Below are 19,358 nucleotides of genomic sequence, written 5' to 3'. Positions count from 1 at the left end.
TTCTCTTGTTGTGGAGCACAGGCTGTAGGCGCGTGGGCTTCAGTAGTTGTGGCACGCGGGCTCAGTAGTTGTGGCTCGCGGGCTCTAGAGCGCAGGCTCAGTAGTTGTGGCGCACGGACTTAGTTGTTCCGCGGCATGTGGGATCTTCCCGGACCAGGGCTCAAACCCGTGTCCCCTGCATTGACAGGTGGATTCCCAACCACTGTGCCACCAGGGAAGCCCAGCTTATTTATCTTATACATGGTAGTTTGTACCTTTTAATCCCCTACCCCTATATTGCCCCTCTCCCCTTCCCTCTCCCCAAAGGTAACTACTAATTTGTTTTCTATATCTGAAAGTCTGTTTCTTTTTTGTTGTATCAGTTTTTTGTTTGCTTGTTTGTTTGTTTAAATTTATTTTTTGGCTGTGCCTAGCGGCATCCCAGATCTTAGTTCCCTGACCAGGGATGGAATCCATGCCCCCTGCAGTGGAAGCGCAGAGGCTTAACCACTGGACCGCCAGGGAAGTTCCTGTATCAGCTTTTTTAATACGTGGAATATAATTGCAGTAGACATATAATACCTCTAACTGATTTACATGTGCCCGTAAAAATTATTCAAGGGAAATGTGGTATTTAAATTAGTTAAGAAGGGTATTCCTTGGAGTACTTTAAATTTTCCCCAACAGTGTGTCAGCTGCATCATAGTTTCCACCTCTGGTTACAGTTATCATGGTTGTTAATCATGTGAAACTTTTGGACCTGCTGCCTCCCAGGCCTGAGTGGTACCTTCTAGGTGTGGCAGCTATTGCTTTCCAGTCTGGAAGCACAATATTTTATTCATTTTAGAATTCATTGGTCCCAGACCTACTTGTGCATTCCTGCTGTCAGTGGCTGGAGAACTGGCATTTGGTAGTTGGAAGGCAGATAAGATTTTACAGACATTGCATGAGTAGATCTGGCTGTAAGTTAAAGGGACTGTCATGGAAAAGTATATAAGATATATTAGGAAATCAGGATAGTTTGTGTCAAACGGTTTAAATCAACATGAGTAAGTCTCTTTTCAAAAATACACTTGTGGTGAATGCAGTTGGCGCAACATTGTAGTTTCTTCATACTCTCCGTAACTGATACTGCTTTAATAAAAATACATTTTTAAAAGCTATTTTTTGTGACCTAAAAAGGGTTTGTTTTGTTTTCAACTTTAGGGTGAAAATACAGCATTGCTATCAACTTATCCTTCCAATGGAATGATAGATTTAAAATATTTTCCATATTATGGGAAAAAACTGCATGTAAGTATTTAGAAGTTCTTAAGTGGTAGTGACTCTTGGAAAATTGGTAGTCTGTATTAAAATGCCAGTTGTCTGGATTAGGTAGACGTATGCCGTATGTAACATGTGCATCATCTATTCTGGTTTTTAAATACAAATGGTGATGGCAAATGGAGACTCCAGATCTTAACTACAAACACAAAACCGAAGCAGCTAAGTTAAAGGATGATTAGTTTCAAAATACAGTTTCCTCTTTCATTTCTTAGGGTGTGCTTATTTAAAGAATATAGAGAAGTAGTAAAGAAGTCATTATCCAGAGATAACTATTATTGTAGCGTAATTTCTTCCATAGTTTTTCTTTAAGTATATGTATATAAATAGCATTTTGTATGTATACTAGTAAACTTTTTATTTTGAAATGATTTTAAACATAAAGTGGCTAGAATAGTACAAAGGGTTCCTATAGACCCTTTACACAGATCTCCCATTTGTCTTATTAGTCTCCATATATATATATATACACACACATATATGTATGTATATGTATATATATGTATGTGAAATATATATATATAATTTTTCCCCCTGAACCATCATTGGCACTCAGTGATAAACATGGTGCCTCTTTACACTAAATGCTCTTTACATTAAATTTCCTAAAAATAAGGACATTATCATATATAACCATTAGCATTGATACTGTACTATTATCTAATCTACAGATCTTGTTGAAATGTCACCAGTTGTTCCAATAATGTCCTTTATTGCAAAAAAGAAAAAATTTTTTTTCCTGGTCTAGCATGTTACACTGTTATTCACCTATAACCTGGAACAGTTCCTCCATCTGTCTGTTTCATGCCCTTGAGCTCTTCAGAAATGAGTACAGGCCTTTTTTGGCTTACTTTGTTGGTTTATGTTCCTCAGTTTGAGTTTATCTGATGTTTTTCATGATTAAATGTAGGTTGTACATTTTTGGCAGGAATGCCTCAGAAGAAATGTTATGTCCTTTTCAGAATAGCATATCAGGAGGGACGTGGTGTTGAGTCCCATTAATGGTGATGTTATCCTTGTTAGGGTGGTGTCAGCCAGGTTTCCCTAATGTAAAGTTATACTTTTTTTTTTCTTTGTAAGTATCATGTGGGGAGAATACTTGGAGAATTTATAAAATTATTTCTCCTATAACTTTAGCATCTGTCAATTCTTTCCACAATCAGTTACTAATAGAATTGTTCTCAAATGTTTTTTCTAATTTCATCTTTTCTTTTTCCATTTACTAGTTGGCATTCCACTGTAAGGAAGAGCTTTTCCTTCTCCACTGTTTATTTATTTATATCAGTATATTCTCACGGATTCTTATTTAATTCAGGGGTTATATGTTATAATCATTTATTTTGGTGCTAATGTTGTCCCAGATTTGGCTGGTGGGAGACCTTCAGGCTGGCTCTGGCTCCTGTGTCCTTTAGACATGTTCCCTTGATTCCTATAGCACTTCCTTACTTTCTGGTACCACAAGATGTTCCAGGTTCTTCTTGTACTTTCCCTGCCTCAGCCCTGGAATCAGCCCCTAGTTCCTTTTAGTGAAGAATTGTATTTAGAAACCACAGTGATGGCAAAACAATTTTGAGTATATTTTTGTACCAAGTCACACAGCAACCATAAGTAAGGATGTTAGAAACCTAAGTAACATAATCAGTGAGGTAGATCTTCTGCATGTTTATCAAACATACTAATATGTAGATAGATACAATACATATCCTTCTCAGACACCCAGAACAGTCACAACACTTTATCATAAAAAATGCATGCTCAAGTTTCATAAAATAGAAATATATTACAATACTTCCTGATCACAATGCAGGAAAACTAGAAATTATTGAAATAAAAGGGCCCTTCCAAAAGAGGGAGGAGGTGGGAACTCTCTAATCAACTCTTGGGGAAAGGGGGAAACTCAAACCAAGATTATAGAATATCTAAAAAACAATGAAGCACAACATAATCACAACCTATGGAATACACTTAAAGCAGTGCTTAGAGGAAAATTCATAGTCATAAACACTTTTATCAATAAAAATTAAAGTGAAAATAAATGAATATCCAGCTAAGGGGAAAAAAAGGTAGAGGATTAAAAAAATAATAGACCTAATTATTAAATTAAAATCTTGCTTTTTTAATTTTACAGAATAAACAAACTCCTGATAAAGTGTAAAGTTATTGCAGAATTTGAATTAATGTATTTTCCTTTATTTGCCAGGGGAGCTATCTACAGCCATTAGTTGCCGTCCAGCTCACCTTTGATAATAGAAATGACATAAACGAAGTCACAGTTGAGTGCAAGATTGATGGATCACCCAACCTAAAAAACCAGGATGATCGTGACAAGTTTTTAGGACGAGTTGTATTCAAAATCACCATGCGTCCATAGTAGGAGTTAAGATATCTCCACAGAGTAAACGTTGTGTTGTCTGTCTTCATTTTGTATCAGCTGGACCTGCCATTCCAGAATTATGAGACCGCCTTGGAGAAAGGTGGAGTGGTACATGACACTGGGGTAGCATCATAATGTGCTTCCACACCATAGTGTTCGGTATCCTTCAAAGTAACTGCCTGTTGCCTCTGCTGCCTTTTGAACGATGTACAGTCACCAGATAGGGACTGTGAACAGCTGATTCTGAACATGTAGGATGGGGGTTTGTCCAATTTTTATGTGGTGTAATTGCCAAGTGTCTAAAGCTTAATGTGCTGTGCTATGTAAATATTTTATAGATTTAACACTGGTTAACTGTCATATTTTGATATCAGCAAAGTTTTAGGGGATAAAATGGTACCTGACCAACGTCAAATGACTTTATAGCTGCAAGAAATGCAGTGTGTGGAGAAGTTCTGTATGTGAGCAGGAAAAAGGAAAATAAAAGTGGATTTGAAAGGTTGTCTTGGATGTTTTGTAAAATTATTTTTTACATGCTGAATTAGTCTGTGGATCTTTTTGACTAGGAGCACAACCTTTTTGTTGTAAAACATGTAAAAACAAACAAAAAGAGTGATGGGATTATTTTCAGTGCTGGAACTAAATCTTTTAAAGTATTAAGATTAAAGTATTTTAGACCATAGATAAAAACTGCATTTTTAGGTTAGCCAGTAAGAATATGTGCACCTAAATTTTTATGGAGTTAAATTCATAATATTTAAATTGTATAATAGTTTGTGAAATCTTACTACTGCTTTTATTTAGCAGACTGTGGACTCTACAAATTGTGAAATATAAAAACTTGGAACTTATTCAAAGCTTCCAACCAAACAGTTTTATTTCAGCATTGTCTGATTAGTGTCATGAAATATTTCCTCCTTCAGTCTGAGGTGTTTGGTATGATTCTTTGTCATAATGTGAGCTACTTTCTCCTCTGTTGAGAAAGGTGTGCTCCCCACATGATCTGTGGTTTTTTTAAAGCCCATTTTTAAAAATTGTTACTTTTCTCCTTAAAAAAAGGCAGGGCTGATATTCTTGAGGTTTTCTTTGTGTTGGTGCAAGCCAGGACGAGTGGGACCCAACCCAGCTGGCTCCGGAATGGCTGTCTGGAGGAAACATGAGTGCTCTGGGTGGCCTTGACTGGCCAGATGGGCCTTGGTGGCCCAGGAGCAGCCTGAACGCTTGGGTAGTTGTCACTCAGCCCCATTGGGAGGTTTACTCTGTCACTAAGATCTTAGTGATAACAGATTTTCATTTTAGAAGCCTCCTTTGCAACTGAAGAAAATGGTTCTTGGAGTTGTTAATAAAGCAAACCTACCCTATCTCTTAAGAGTATAAAACAAGGAGAAAAGATGCTGTGATGGCAGAGCAGTGTCATGGGCTGCAACCAGGACACCATTTTAGTTGGCCAAGTGTGAACAGGTCCTCAGCAGCTGTCAACTTTGGTTCATGTGAAATCCATATCATTAAATTAAGTATTCAATTAATTTTGTATCTTTTGAAGTATAGTGTGGGTGGAATTTTTGTTTTAATGAGCTTAGGCAAAGTAGTTCTCAGAACATGTGACAAGAATTGAGATCTCCAAAATGGGTGAGTGGGTTTTGGAAAGAAAGAAAAAAGGGACATAGACATGAGTCCCATTTGTGCCTCCTTGGTTCAGAAGGTTGGTCGTGGCTTGGCCCCTGACTGCCTGTGACCTTAGTTGACCTACCCAACTCTTCCTGGCTCTCTTTTGTGTTGAAATTAGGGGAGTTTAGCAACTTTATCCCAAGCCTGCTGTGGGCCAGGTAATGAGTTGCCAGACTCTGAGGATAAAGAGATGAAGAGACGTGGTCTCTTGAAGATCTTAAACTAGGAGGGAACAGGCTCTGAGATGATGGCAGGTACATGTGAGGGAGGTGGGGGGCCTGGGATATTCCAAAGGTCCCCCGAGACAGTCATTATGGGAAGGGGCTGGGTCTGTATGCAAAGGGTGACTAGGAATGAAGGGAGCCCTGGACGTGCTTTGAGTCTGCATTTCTGCTACATTTCAGGTTTTCCTCAGAGCTTCACTGGGCATCTTGTTAACAGGCAGATTCTGATTCCATAGGAGAGATTCTGTACACTCAGCAGCCTCCTAAGTGATGCCTAGCCTGCTATTCACAGACCACAGTTTGAATAGCAAGGGGACAAAGGACTAAAGACAATCAGCTTTGCATCCTCAAGCGGTTGAGTCTGGCACTAGTTTGATTACTGGATGGAGAAGATTCAACTGTCAGTTGACTTTAGCTGATACTTAAAATTCAACAGGTATGTTACATATCTAGCTCAAAGAAAATTATGTGTCAGTTTCCGTAGATCTCCAAGCTGTTTTATACTTGGAATTTTTTTATACAAATGAACTCTATTTCCCTTTGATCACTTCCGTGGGTGGGAGGGAACAAATTACAGTATAGTTCAATCCCAATTTGGACATACAGACTCAGACTTAGACTGTATTATAGTGTCTTAGTAGGGTTTTCTGTACAAGATGAACTCTCCCTACCTCGAACGTGTGTAGTTCGTCCTATAACTTAAGCCCCGTTGTCCTTTCTTAGTGGTAGCTTCCCCGCCACGTGCAGCAGTGAGATAAGAAAGGCTGGTCTGTGCTCTTCACGAAATCCAGTAGGACTGCCTATCACTGAAGGTACAGCTGTGAGGAGGACTTCCCAGATTCTGTGTAGAGTCTGTTGGAAGAGAGAAATTCACATGAAATCCCCGATCATTCATTGTGGAAGGAGAGGGAGGGAAAATTGGCATTAAATCCTGATTTGCATTTGATTGTTTGGAAATCTCAGGCAGGGTACTTACCCTTCTGAGCTGCGGTTCTCATTTTAACTGTACAATGAGGGTGTTGCCACCCTTCAGGGCTGTGAGGATTAAATGAGAGAATATATATGCCACGCCAACATGCTGTAGATGTTTATAAATGTGAGTTTCCAAAGGCTCCCCCTCCTTTCGAGGTTGCAGATTTTTCGGGAGTGTTTCCTTCCTGGTAACTGGAAACGGTAAGTACAGTGTCGCTGCTGCGTTGGCGGGTTGTTTATCACTGGGAGGGGTGTGGTAGAGAAGGAGTTGAAAAGTCCTTCCTGGCTGCCTGTGGCCTTGTGCAGCAGGTTTGTATGAGGGCGGGGGTCACAAATGGGTGAATTTGAAACTGTCATCCACGTGGGATTTTTAATTTCCCTTGGCTTTTCTTGCTTTAATAAATTTGTCAAGTTGGAGTTTAAAGAAGGCTCAACAGAATTTGCTACATTGGTTTCGGAGTTTTTTAGCTCCATTGGTTCCCGCACAGAAGGAGCTGTGTTTTGAGCCGTGCGTCTTCGTGTGCGCCTCCCCGAGACCGGCCTGCGGCTGACTGGTACTCCAGGGAGGGAGAATCTGTTCCCAGGAGGGCTTCCTTCATACTGGAGGTCACACAGAGATCAGTGTGTCTGCTTTTTGAACAAACCAGTTTCCTCACATTCCAGTGACTTGTCCTTCAAATAAGTCCTTCAGAACTTTTCGGGAATGGTTTCTGGATTTGCTCTCAGGAGCATGGAACAGCCTTTAGCCCTTGTCACGGATGGCAGGATTTGTCCATTGAGGATGGGCTTGCTTTTTAGAAACAGAATTCACTAGGGAGTCAACACTGGGAAGGGCTGATATTTAAGTATGAAAACCAAAGCGGAGAATGTCTCCTGACCCTCTCTTTCCAGATTATTTGTGCGGCCTTGGGATAACTCAGAAGGGCCTTCATGAGAATAAACTGGATTTGACTGGTGACCAACCAGCTAGTGACAGGCTAGCGCTAGTTCTGGATTTGCTTGAAGACAGGACCACTCTATCCACTCAAGTATGAGTCTGTCTGGAATTGGAGAGTATGCAGGGCTGCTGGCTCAGGTGACCTTGGGGTGGTGCTGAGCTCCCAGAGACCCTGCTGCTGACACTCACGTGTCCAGCGCCCCTTCTGTTCTGCAGGTCAGAGCCCCAGGTCTCTAATGCCAGAGCCGAGGGAGAGCGAGGGGTGACATGAAGTGGCAGGCGTGGGCGCCATCTTGTTTTGGCATTAGCCTTGTTCCTTGTGGTCTTCCCTCTGGGTGGCTGAGAAGAGCTGAGATGGCGTGGAAAGGATGGACTTCCTGCAGAATTATGTGCACCCTCAGATAAGAGCTCTCTTGGGTGGGAGGGAGTTGAGATGTGTTGAGACTGTATGGCAGGGTAGGGGGCGGGCAGTGGTAACTGGAGTGAAACTAAGGGTCAAGCAGGAAGAACCAAATGAGGCGTGGCAGGGAGAGACGCCAACAGAGATGACCGAGCATTCAGAGCGCTTGGGGTGCCCTTCTGAGACCATTCATCCGGGTTTGGACCTACTGCTGATGAAATCACTGTGGTAAGCAGAATTGGGGCCCCCATGACCTCTGCCTTCTGGTGTCACACCTGTGCTTATGTTGCATCCCGTGGCAATAGGGACTTGGCAGATGAAATTAAGGTTACTAGTCAGTTGACCTTAAAATGGGGAGAATATCCTGGATCATCCAGAGCGCTCAGTGTAATCATGGGAGCCTGAAGCAGAAGTCGGGTCCGAAGCGTGAGAAGACACCCAGTTGCTCTTCTGATAATGAAGGGGGCCGTGTGGAAACAGGAGAAGCAACTGAATTCTGGAAGCCCAGTCTTCCCTGAGCCTCCGGAGGAGAGCCCAGCCCAGCCCACCAAGACGGCTGACCACAACCATGGAGAGAATCAATGAGTATCATCTGAAGCCACTACATTTGTGGTCATTTGTTTCAGCAGCAGATAGAAAGCTAAGGTGGTCGTTTTCTCCGTGAAGATCGTATGCTCCAACCCAGTCCTTCTCAAGTCTCGGGTGCATGGGATTCATTCAAGGAACCCTGTTTAAAATGCATTTTCTGATGCAGCCACGTCTAGGGTGGGGCCTGAGAGTCTGCCTTCCTGACGAGCTCCTGTGTGCTGCTCCTCTGAGGATCACCTTTGCCCACGAGGCTGTCGTGCACCATCCTGGTCAGTGCAGCACCTGGGATTCAGAGCCAGGGCAGAGGAGGGAGGAAATGAGAACGGAGAGAAGAAAGGCCTAGGATACGTATTGCTCCGCTGTGAACTAGTCTTCACAGAGGTCGAGGGGGAGGGGTGCCCTGTGTCGTGAGCCCCTGGCTTCTGGATCGTGAGCCTCACGTCTGGGATCCGTGGCCTGCACAGCAGGCAGGACCTGGCTGCAGATGGGGCATTTCCATGTCCTGTGCTGCTTTTCTGAGGCCCTGGGCGAGGACAAGAGCCTGCAGCCATGGTTCCAGCTTCCTGAGGACAGCGTGGTCCCAGCCTGACCTTTAACAGTGTCCTCGCCAGCATTACCTTTTGTCCCAGCTGAACAGAAGGTCAGCTTCTGGGGGCCACCAGCTTGGAGATGAAGGGAACCCACCTCATCAACAAAGAAAACTCTGCAAAGTTGCTATCGCTTAGTGAGAAGGAATGGACTCATTCATTTAAAAAAAAATTTCTTTTTTAATTGATCCCCCTGTGTGTGCCAGGCCAGGAGCCTGGCATACACTGGGGATGAAAACAAGATCCCTGCCCTCGTGGAACTTAACAGCCCAGCAACTACAGCAAGGCTGAAACTGCTGCTGGTAGGCTGTGTGTGTGGTGACTGTTTTCGCTGCCCTTCCAGGAGGTGATGGCCTCTGGCCAGAGTAGGCTGGTCCACACGTTGCTCACACCTTCAGTCCACAGCCCTCAGCCAGCGCTCAGCAGGTCTGGGGAGCCTCTTCTGAGGAGACATGTTGGAACTGGCTTTAAATGGCTTTAAGTCTGGAGCCACCCAGAAGGATGGCAATAATCACACCTGCAGACACAGTCTTCAGGATACTTGCCTTTCATTTTATTTTTTATTATTATGGCTGAGCCGCGCGTCTTGTGAGGTCTTAGTTCCCCAACCAGGGATCGAACCCGCGCCCTCAGCAGTGAAAATGTGGAGTCTTAACCTGGACCGCCAGGGGATTCCCCCCCCCTTTTTTTTAAATTTGATATTTGCATTTTATAAATGCTCTGAGAGAAAGGATTGTAGAAGATTCTATCAGATCCTTAAATAACTCCAATGGACAAGAAGTTTATCTGGTGTAGCGAGCAGAATTTAAAATCCGTATTAGTTGGAAAAGAATAGTGTGACGTTTATATGTGCGTAGCAAGTAAATACAAGAAACACACATTAGGGTTTAAAAGTAGCACAAGGGCTCCTTGAAAATCTCCTGTAGTAACTTGACTATCATCTGGATCCCTCAGAAGCAGCTGTTTTAAAGACAGACTGTCCCCAAATCCATCCAAGGAAGTTTGTTAACGAGGCCTCCTAAGGAAGGTGCTTCCCTAGCAGACCCCAAGCATCAGCCAGATTCGGGGAGCCCCAGACCTCTGTGGCAGCTTTACAAGAGGAACCCCAACTAGTGGTTACCTTCCGTGTTGAAACTGCAGATGCGAACAGCAGCCACTGGTGCATTTCCTCCTTACAGTCTGAATGGGTTTCTTGGATGTCTTTTCCATGAAGAGCCTTCTGATTAGGGTTGGCCTGGGCAGGTAAGCACAGCCTGTTCTCTGAACTGTTGCGGAGACCGAGTGCAGACACGCCCAGTTGGGTCTTTTATTTGTTTTTATTTTTTTTCAAAGTCTTTTGTTTTTATTGAAGTATAGTTGATTTACAATATCATGTAAGTTTCAGTATACAGCACAAGATATATATATATCCTTTTTCAGATTCTTTTCCTGTATAGATTATTACAAAATACTGAGTATAGTTCCCTTTGCTATACAGTAGGTCCTTGTTGGTTATCTATTTTATACATAGTAGCAGTCGGGTCTTTTCACCCTTTTCAGCTCTCTCCATGTACTATGTCGCCATCTTTTGTGTGTCTCCTAATTACAGGGCCTCTGAAATGGGTGGTCCCCTGAGGTAGCACTCAATCTCTTGCCGGCCCGACTGTCCCCTGCCTGCCGGGAATATGCCTCTGTCCACAGCTGTCCTGCCCCGGGGATGTGCGGCTCCACGCCCGCCCGCTGTGCTCGCAGGCCTCTCTGCTGGTCAGTGCTTCTCTGTTCTATTTAGACCTGATCATTCGTGCCGTTTCCTGATGCAGAAGTATCAAGTCTGTGAAGTATGTGTTTTCTCAGCTGTGATTGTCAGTCCCCCGAGCCCAGGAGCCTGCCCTCTGTGGCCCTCTGGTCTCCCCTCCCACCCGGCGCTGCCTGTGACACCCCGTCCTCCAAGGCCCCAGAGGCCCCTGCACTTGTCGTCTGTCGTACTGACTTCTGGCCATACTCACTTTGCCCCAGTTCCTGAGGGATTTTGCTCAGGATTGAACATTCCTGCAACAGCGCTAAGCACTTTCACATTCATATTTCTCCTGAGACGCCTGTGAGGCATGGAGGGTGGAGGTGAGGCTCCCCTTCTGTGAGGATGGAAACAAGTCCAGCCCAGGGACTTACTTTTAGTGGAGCCGCAGTGGAAATCCAGGTCTTTGCTCCAGACCTGCCATCCCATGAATGCACTATTTCAATGCACTATTGAAAAGCATGGCTGTTTTTGTAAGTGCCCAGACCACCCCCACTGTGTTTAACTTCACAGCAGCACGTTAAACAGTGTTGCTGTAGAATGCAAATGCTTTCACTTTTAAGAGGGTCTCCTCCAGCAAGGCTGCTCTGGGTAAATGCGGGTGTCCGTGTCTCTTCCTGCCCTGACCCGTCTCTGCCAGGCCCATCACAGCGCCTTGATGTTCCCCACCTCAGGCCATGCAGTGCAGGCAGGGCTGCCACACCGACCTGTTTCCAAGGGCAAGGGGTTGCCCGGGCCGAGCTCATCTGCATGCTCTTTGCAGCCACACTGGTTGTTGTCGGGGTGGCATGTGGCCCAGGCTGGTCCAAGAAGAGTAAACCCCAAGACACTGGTCAGGAGAAGCGCTGACCTCTGGGCTAGAGGGCTGGAGGGCAGTGAGGAATCCAGCAGCTGCTGGGGACCATCTGGCCACCATTTGGGGAGAGCTTGCCTGAGAAACTCACAGGGTCAAGAGGTGGGCAGGGAGGCAAACACAGGAGACTTGTGGGCACAGCCATGCCACCTTCAGACACCGCCTTCTGGGGACCCCACTTCCAAAAGACACTTCCCTCCCTGGGAGAGGCTGGCACAGGAGAGAGAGGGGCTTTGCTCTCGGCCTTAGTCATTCTTTCCTGGGCCACTGTCCCAACTAACTGCACAGATCTCAACACCAGACTCTCGTTCCCCTCAAAACCCAGAGAACTGACCACCCTCACCCCGCCCCCAACTAACTCTGGGTCAGGTGACAGCCTGTTTGACCTGGATTTCTTTGTATAAAACTTAAGACAATACACTTACCAGAATTGAAAAGACTGCCTTGGAGGGACTAGGGGCAGCTCTAATTTGTCCTTAAGAGCACAGCCTGGGCTCGCTTTCAGTCCTCGCTCTGCCCCCTGCTCAGAGCTGTGTGACCTCGGACAGTAACCTCTCTGTTTCCTTAGTTTTGTCTGTAAAGTAGGGCGAGTGCTTAGAAGAGTGCCTGGCAATTAGCGCTAGATGCCTTAGCTGCTTTTTACTACTGGTGTGCCTTTTTTTGGGGGGGGGGCCAAGTTTCATGGTTTTATTAACACAAACACAATGTGCACACGAGCTGTCTATTCATTTTCTTCACTGTGCAGCCTGGCGTTGGGATTGGTGACTGGTGGCCAGCTGGGCTGCTCTCTCCAAAACGGCTTCGCAGTTCTCGGAGGAGAGGTTGTGAGCAGTCTCAGCACAGAAAGATTTGTTGCACGTCAGCAGCACTTCAAGCTCCTTGACACTGTGGACCAGGAACTTCCGGAAGCCACTGGCAGCATGTGCTTTGTTTCCTTGTTGCTTCCATAACTGATGTTGGGCATCAACCTTTGGCCCTTGAATCTCCTGCGCACCCTGTTGTCAATGCCTCTGGGCTTCCACCAGTTCCGCTTCATTCTGACATATCAGTCTGACTGGTGCCGGATGAACTTCTTGGTTCATCAGGTTTTGACCATCTTGGGCTTCACGAGTGGTCTGAGGGTAGCCATGATCCCGGGTAGGAGATGCTGCCCGCTCTGTAGGCAGCGCCGAAGAAGAGAGCTATTACTGTTTAAAGAAGATTCATTATTTAGGAACAAAGGATTTCTGTCTTCCCTCAGAGTCTCCCTGGTCCAGGCGCATCCCTGCACTCTGACCACTGTGGGCATCTGGAGCTAGTGCCCACCGTTCAGCTTGGGAGACTTGCTAGGGGTTGGCGGCAGTTCCCTGGGGTAGTAGAAAAGAATCTTGCCCCATCAAAGACTAGTCGCTAATTCAACCTACAAATGACTAGAAGAGTTTTGCCCCAAGAGAGGTGCATCCCTGGCCTGTGATACACCTATGGGTGCAGAGACTAAGAAAACAGCTCTGTGCCTGGCCCAGGAAGCCTTTTGATTTATTTTTTTTAATTTATTTTTTTATAAATTTATTTTATTTTTGGCTGCGTTGGGTCTTCGTTGCTGCACACGGGCTTTCCCTAGTTGCAGTGAGCGGGGGCTACTCTTGGTTGCGGTGCGTGGGTGTTGCAGTGCGTGGGCTTCTCATTGCGGTGGCTTCTCTTGCGGCAGGGCACGGGCTCTAGGTGCGCGGGCTTCAGTAGTTGTGGCACATGGGCTCAGTAGTTGTGGCACGCGGGCTCAGTAATTGTGGCGCACGGGCTTAGTCGCTCCACGGCATGTGGGCTGTTCCCGGTCCAGGGCTCGAACCCGTGTCCCCTGCGTTGGCAGGCAGATTCCTAACCACTGCGCCACGAGGGAAGTCCCAGGAGGCCTTTTAAAATGGACTTCTGAGGAGAGGACTTGTGGGGAGCCTTGTGTCGGCCCCTCCAGCATTTAAGGCTTTTCCCTCCCTGGATACAAAGATTGGGTGAGGTAAGCTCTCTGGCTGGAACTCTCTTTTGCAAGTGATTTGGTCTCTTCATGACCTTAGGACAGTCCCTCACCGTCTCTCCCACTCAGGCTTCTCCTGTGGAGTTGTTACTGATAAATTCACGTGGAAAGCAGCTGGAAGTGCTACAGGCTTCATGTAGTTCCTAGTCATCTGTTTTTGACTGTGTAACAAGCTCATTCCTTCCCATGCTTGCTGGCTTCTCTGGGCAAGTGTTCTCTTGTTAACAGCTGCCCACACTCAAGTATGGAAAAATCCAGTGGCTGCTGGTTAGAACAAGTGTGTTAATGGCAGCAGTGGAAAGACAGAACTAGCTGATACTGGACTGGCGGCGGGGGCGGGGGGGCATGAAGCAGCTGTTTCTGTATTGGAAACACAAACCATATTGGCTTGAGACTTATCAGAGTGGAGCCCTCATCTTTCCATGGTCTCTCACTGGCTCATAGAAAATAAACTACTAACGTCCTGGTAGGGAGAGAAGCGTATAGTACGCAGGGGCCTGGGCTGGTTGGAAAAGCACAGTCGGGCCTGTGGGCGAGTCGCTAGAAAGGATTTGTCAGGTAGGACCCAGAGGCGGGTGATAGTGAGGCCTGCTACCCCCGACCTTCTCCCCAAGAGGCAGAGTTTTTCTCCTTGCATCAGCTTATTTGCTCCTATCACCCAGTTACTTCCGAAGCCAGGCAAATGTCTCTTTTCACCGTCTTGTCCTCTCTTGACTCAATCCAGCAGAATATAGGGTGGTTAAGAGGTCAAGTCTTTCCAGGTTAGCCAGGTTAAGAGGTCAGTCCTTCCAGGTTAGCCAGGCTTTGGCCAGATCATTCATGCTGAAGGTGAGAGTGCTATTTGGTCATTTGGGCGAACCAAAGGGTCAGCATGAAGAGTGTGTAGTTCACCTGTTCATGCGTTCGTTCGTTCGTTCACTCGTTCAATAAAGACTAAGAACCTATCATTACATACCAGTTACTGTGCCAGGCCCTGAATTTACAAAGATGAAAGAAAGTCCATGTATAAGAAACAAGTTCCTATTGTAGGTTATTTTCGGAGAACTTCTAATTTCTGAGAGACAAAGATTTTCCCTGGGTTCCCTCCCACTGACAGTGAAGCCTGAGAATTCCCGAGTGAGGTGGGTGCCGGTTTGTGATGCTGGAGCCTGTGAGCTGCAGGGGCTTCCCTCCCTCCTCTTGCACGGAGGTCCCTCAAACAGCCCCAGCCAGCCCACCCCCACGTGCGCACACGCTGTGATCAGAGGGAGGAAGACAGGTCAAGGTGTGCAAACGAGTGAATGAACGAATGAACAGGTGAACTACACACTCTTTATGTTGACCCTTTGGTTTGCCTGAATAACCAAGGAGCACTCTCACCTTCAGCATGAATGATCTGGCCAGAGCCTGGCTACACTCCCTACTTTCCTGACTGTCTCTCTTCACTTAAAAATTTGCCAAGAACGTCAACAGACTGTCAACTGCAGAGTGTGTTCTAATACTGCTTATTGAACATGACAAAATCCTACAGAAAAATTAGAATTTTGTTATCAGACGATGCCTAGGAATTACGGAATTTGTGTACACACACGCAAATGTAAATAAACGTCAACTGGGCTTCCCTGGTGGCGCAGTGGTTGAGAGTCCGCCTGCCGATGCAGGGGACATGGGTTCGTGCCCCGGTCCGGGAAGATCCCACATGCCGCGGAGCGGCTGGGCCCGTGAGCCATGGCCGCTGAGCCTGCGCGTCCGGAGCCTGTGCTCCACAACGGGAGAGGCCGCAGCAGTGAAAGGCCCACATGCCGCAAAAAAAAAAAATGTCAACTAAAATTTCTCAAATGCCAGCTCATCAAATGAGTAGACTGTGTTACCGACTTGTCTCGTCAATCCATTACCGTATACCCAACAGGACTTTAACTCCATCAGGGACTCCCAGTGCAGCAGCTGGTATTTGTTGAGTCTTACAAACGAAAACTTAAGCAAAGCACACGGCCACCTCACAGGAGATTGTGCTGCTTTCCAGCCGCTACTGGCTGACGGGCGAGGCCCTCCAGCGCCTGCATGGCCCCCATGGCTCATGCTACGTGGGCGTCGCAGTTTTTCATTTCTGTGTTTGTTCTGCCCGTGGTGTTTCTCCTGGACTTTTTTCCCCATCTGCTCCGTGTCTGTCCTTTATCGTGATGACTGGGAGTGGCCCCAGCAAGCACCTACCTCCCCGGCCTAACTCCAGCCAACCCTGCAACTTGCTCATGCTTTTGCCCTCCAGGCTCTGAGAAGACTTTCAAAAGGGATTCAGGGTGGGGAAGCCACGGGGGAAACTCTCTCCCCTCAGCAAGCGGATTTCTTTGGCCAGGCCTGTCCTTTACCTGCCCAGTCACGTACAGGCCAGGTTCCTGGCACAGAGGCCCAACAGGCAGGAAACAGCTGCCCCGATACCGACCCTCATTCCAGAGGTTTTAGAAATGTCTTTTGAGGAATTTGGCTCTGGAAGCCCTGGAGAAGGTGTTGCCCGTTAACAAACACTGTCTTTGAAGACAGACGCCTCCTCCAAAGGTCTGCATCCAGGAGAGCAGGTGAGGAAGCCAGAGCCTGTGGCTTTTGAAGCTGCCTGTCTTCTCTGCGGTGCTGCCAGGGTCGGAGCCAACACCTAGGAAGAAGCAGGCAGTCCCACGGCCTGCCCCGGCCCGCCTGCCTGTCTGACGAGGCCCGCGGGACACTAACCGCCCCCAGTAGGAACTGCAGTTTGATGGTCTGTCTCCTTACATGCCTTTAGTCTGACTTTCAAGAGTGTCCACTGGGCTCACGTTTTGGTTTGTGTTTTTGGTTTTTTTTTTGCCACGCTGTATGGCATACGGGATCTTAGTTCCCCAACCAGGTATCGAAGCTGTGCCCCCTGCGGGGGAAGCGCGGAATCTTAACCACTGGACCGCCAGGGAAATCCCTGGTTTTTGTTCTTAAAAAATAATTTCCACAAGTATTTTTAAAGTAAAAAATCTATCATTCTTATAACTGTTAATAGTGATTTATAAACTGAATTTTGATAAACCTTGAGGAAACTGTTCATCTTTTAGATGATCGCAGGACGGGCAGGAGTGGAAGAGCCCAGCACTGCTCCAACGGCCCATCGCACAAAGCAGACCGCACCTAGATGTTCTACGGACACCTTCTGTGAGAGCACTTCTTGTTGTATTCAGATTAAAGATGCAATAGAAGGGACTTCCTTGGTGGTCCAATGGTTAAGAATACGCACTTCCAACGCAGGGGGCGTGGGTTCGATCCCTGGTCAGGGAACTAAGATTCCACGTGCTGTGGGGCAACTAAGCCCATGCACTGCAACTACTGAGCACGCAAGACACAATTAGAGAGCCTGCATGCCGCAACTACAGAGCCCATGCACTCTGTAGCCTGCACGCCACGACTAGAGAGCCCACGCACTGCAACTACTGAGCCCGCATGCCAGAACTCGAGAGAAGCCCACGTGCCTCAACGAAGATCCCATGTGTCACAATTAAGACCCAATGCAGCCAAAAATAAATATTTTTTTTAAAGATGCAATACAAGACTTTGTTCACTGGAGGTTCAAAAACAAATCTATTTATTAGCAGAATCTGAAAATAATTCCTGTGGAGATGGTACCTTTTTAAGGACCATTATTTTGGGGCTTCAGTGCATACTTTTTTGGGGATTTCTAATCAAATTCTGGCTTTTGGGGGCCATGGCCTAGTGCTAGGGCATGAAAACAAATCTGACCTCAGTATGACAGGCATCATAGTACTCGAGGCCCTTGAGTAAGGCAGGAGACAAGCAAGAGAGAAGGAAGTGGTTGGCGATGGGAGCTGTGCCCCAGTGGCAGAAATGGCAAAGTGATTTGCATGAAAGTGAAAGAGGGGTCATGACAAATTGTACTTTGCATTCAGTGGGATTGGTTTCACCCACCCTGATACAGGCCTGCCTTTACTACAGAGCATTTTATACGCTTAGATTTCCTGAAAGCAAGTTTCAGCAAGAAGCTGGAAAGGCCTCTCGGGAAGAAGGCTGAGCTGGCAGTGAGCAGGGAGCTCCCGGGCATTTGGGAGTGGTTCACGGTATGAACACGCGGAGCCCTCTTCCCAGGCAAGAAACGGGGGAAGTTTCGAGGTGTTCTCAGGCGCAAGCAGCAGTTAGAGGAGCCAGCGCTCAAATAAATAAGACACAGAAATGGAAGGAGGATGGAACTACTGTAGCAGTTCGTCGGAAAAACTAGCTCTGGGAGTAGGAACCGAAAAAGGCAACAGTCGATTGTCAGATGAGTTCTGCCTTCTGGGGAAGACCCTTGGCTGAGGCCATCTTCTCGCTGATGCCTTGTCGCCTCAGCAGAGCCCAGCTCAAGGAACTGGGTATTGACGTAAACAACTGCTGGGGCTCTGTGGACATCTCCCCGGCCAAGCCCGTGGCCACTGGTTGTGTTGACAGCTACCAACGACACTCCCAGCAGTCTCGCACGACATCCCCCATGCGGCCACAAGAGCAAAGCATGTCCTCATGGCCAAATAAGTGATCCAGTGTTACTCGCATGGGTCCTTGGACACGTTCGCCAAATAGCCCTAGGGAGGAGCTGCTACCAGCTTGGGCTCACCACTCCAGGAAGTCCCTGGGAAAGGGGGCGGGCACTGGCTCCCCACTTCAACACTGGACAGTCCACACCACCATCACTGACTTGGTCTGCTCAACTCAAGTGAGAGTCTTTAAGGGAGGATGCCTTTCTTCCTGGACATTAACATTCTTTTTTTTTTTTCGCCATGCAGCAAGGCTTGCAGGATCTCAGTTCCCCGACCAGGGATCGAACCTGTGCCCCCTGCAGTGGAAGCGCAGAGTCCTAACCACTGGACCCCCAGGGAAGTCCCACTGGACATTAACATTCAAGTGAGTGCTTCCTTCACCATTTCCTAGTGTCTCTTTAAGACGTGGCCCCATCCTGCCATCCCCCAATTGCGCCAAACCCTTCCGACTGTCCACGTGCCCACCACGCACCCAGCTCAGACTGCATATAAGACAGCGTTATCAAGGGCTCCCACCTCTCCCAAGGCAGGCAGAGATTGCTTGAGCAGGAGGTTCTGGGGGCCACGGTGGCTCCTGGGGCCTCACTCTCTACTCATCACTGTAGCTCGTCTCTCTGATGCCGGTTTGGTTAAAGGGAAGATGAGCATTCTCCCTAAAAAAACTGTATTACAGTCGGTTGTTTCTGAGACTGTAAAGACATTATTCTTTAGGCGATTATCTTCTAAAGTGATCTTATAAAGATGTAAAGTCACAGGTCTCCAATGCAGAAAACCTTTTAAATGTCTGACATTTCCATCCTAGGTGGGACAGGTGGTGGATGTGCATTGAAGTGCTCTGGGGTCGTGACCTGTAAGTAGTGAGGGGGGCAGGGTGGGCTAGAGGGTAGCTGAGCCATGACACAGTCGTCAGAGGAACCAGCCAATTCCCCGAGGCACTCTGACATGGAGACGGCCCTTCAGATACCCCAACTGGGGCAAGGCGGCTGGGCCTCTTGTACCCCTCACTGGCTGCGTGTGGTATATTACCTTGGGTGAGGCAGCTCCCTTTTAAGGGCAATTCCTGGGGAGAGGGACTCAGATGGGGCCGGGGTCTGGGCACTACACAGTATTCACTAACCACCACCGCCATCAGCCTGCTAATAATGAGACCACAA

General features: G+C 47.0%; 1 protein-coding gene and 1 pseudogene across 2 annotated transcripts in view; one reads left to right on the top strand and one right to left on the bottom strand.

Moving 5' to 3' along the window:
• The window catches only part of ATP1B3 (ATPase Na+/K+ transporting subunit beta 3), a 41,542-nt gene extending 37,364 nt beyond the window's left edge, over window positions 1–4,178 (top strand). For both annotated transcript variants that reach the window (XM_067737634.1, XM_067737633.1), the window contains 2 exons: window positions 1,186–1,272; window positions 3,503–4,178. In XM_067737634.1, coding sequence (XP_067593735.1) covers window positions 1,186–1,272; window positions 3,503–3,673 — 258 coding nt within the window. In that variant the 3' untranslated portion in view covers window positions 3,674–4,178. The remainder of the gene's footprint in view (window positions 1–1,185; window positions 1,273–3,502) is intronic.
• An 8,171-nt stretch (window positions 4,179–12,349) lies between these two features.
• Window positions 12,350–13,039, bottom strand: LOC137224755 (large ribosomal subunit protein eL32-like; annotated as a pseudogene).
• Between the last annotated feature and the right edge of the window lie 6,319 nt (window positions 13,040–19,358).

The sequence above is a fragment of the Pseudorca crassidens genome, chromosome 5, assembly GCF_039906515.1.
Source record: "Pseudorca crassidens isolate mPseCra1 chromosome 5, mPseCra1.hap1, whole genome shotgun sequence".
Lineage (NCBI taxonomy): Eukaryota > Metazoa > Chordata > Mammalia > Artiodactyla > Delphinidae > Pseudorca > Pseudorca crassidens.
Note: the sequence above shows the minus strand (reverse complement) of the source record. Positions and strands in the feature narration are given on the sequence as shown.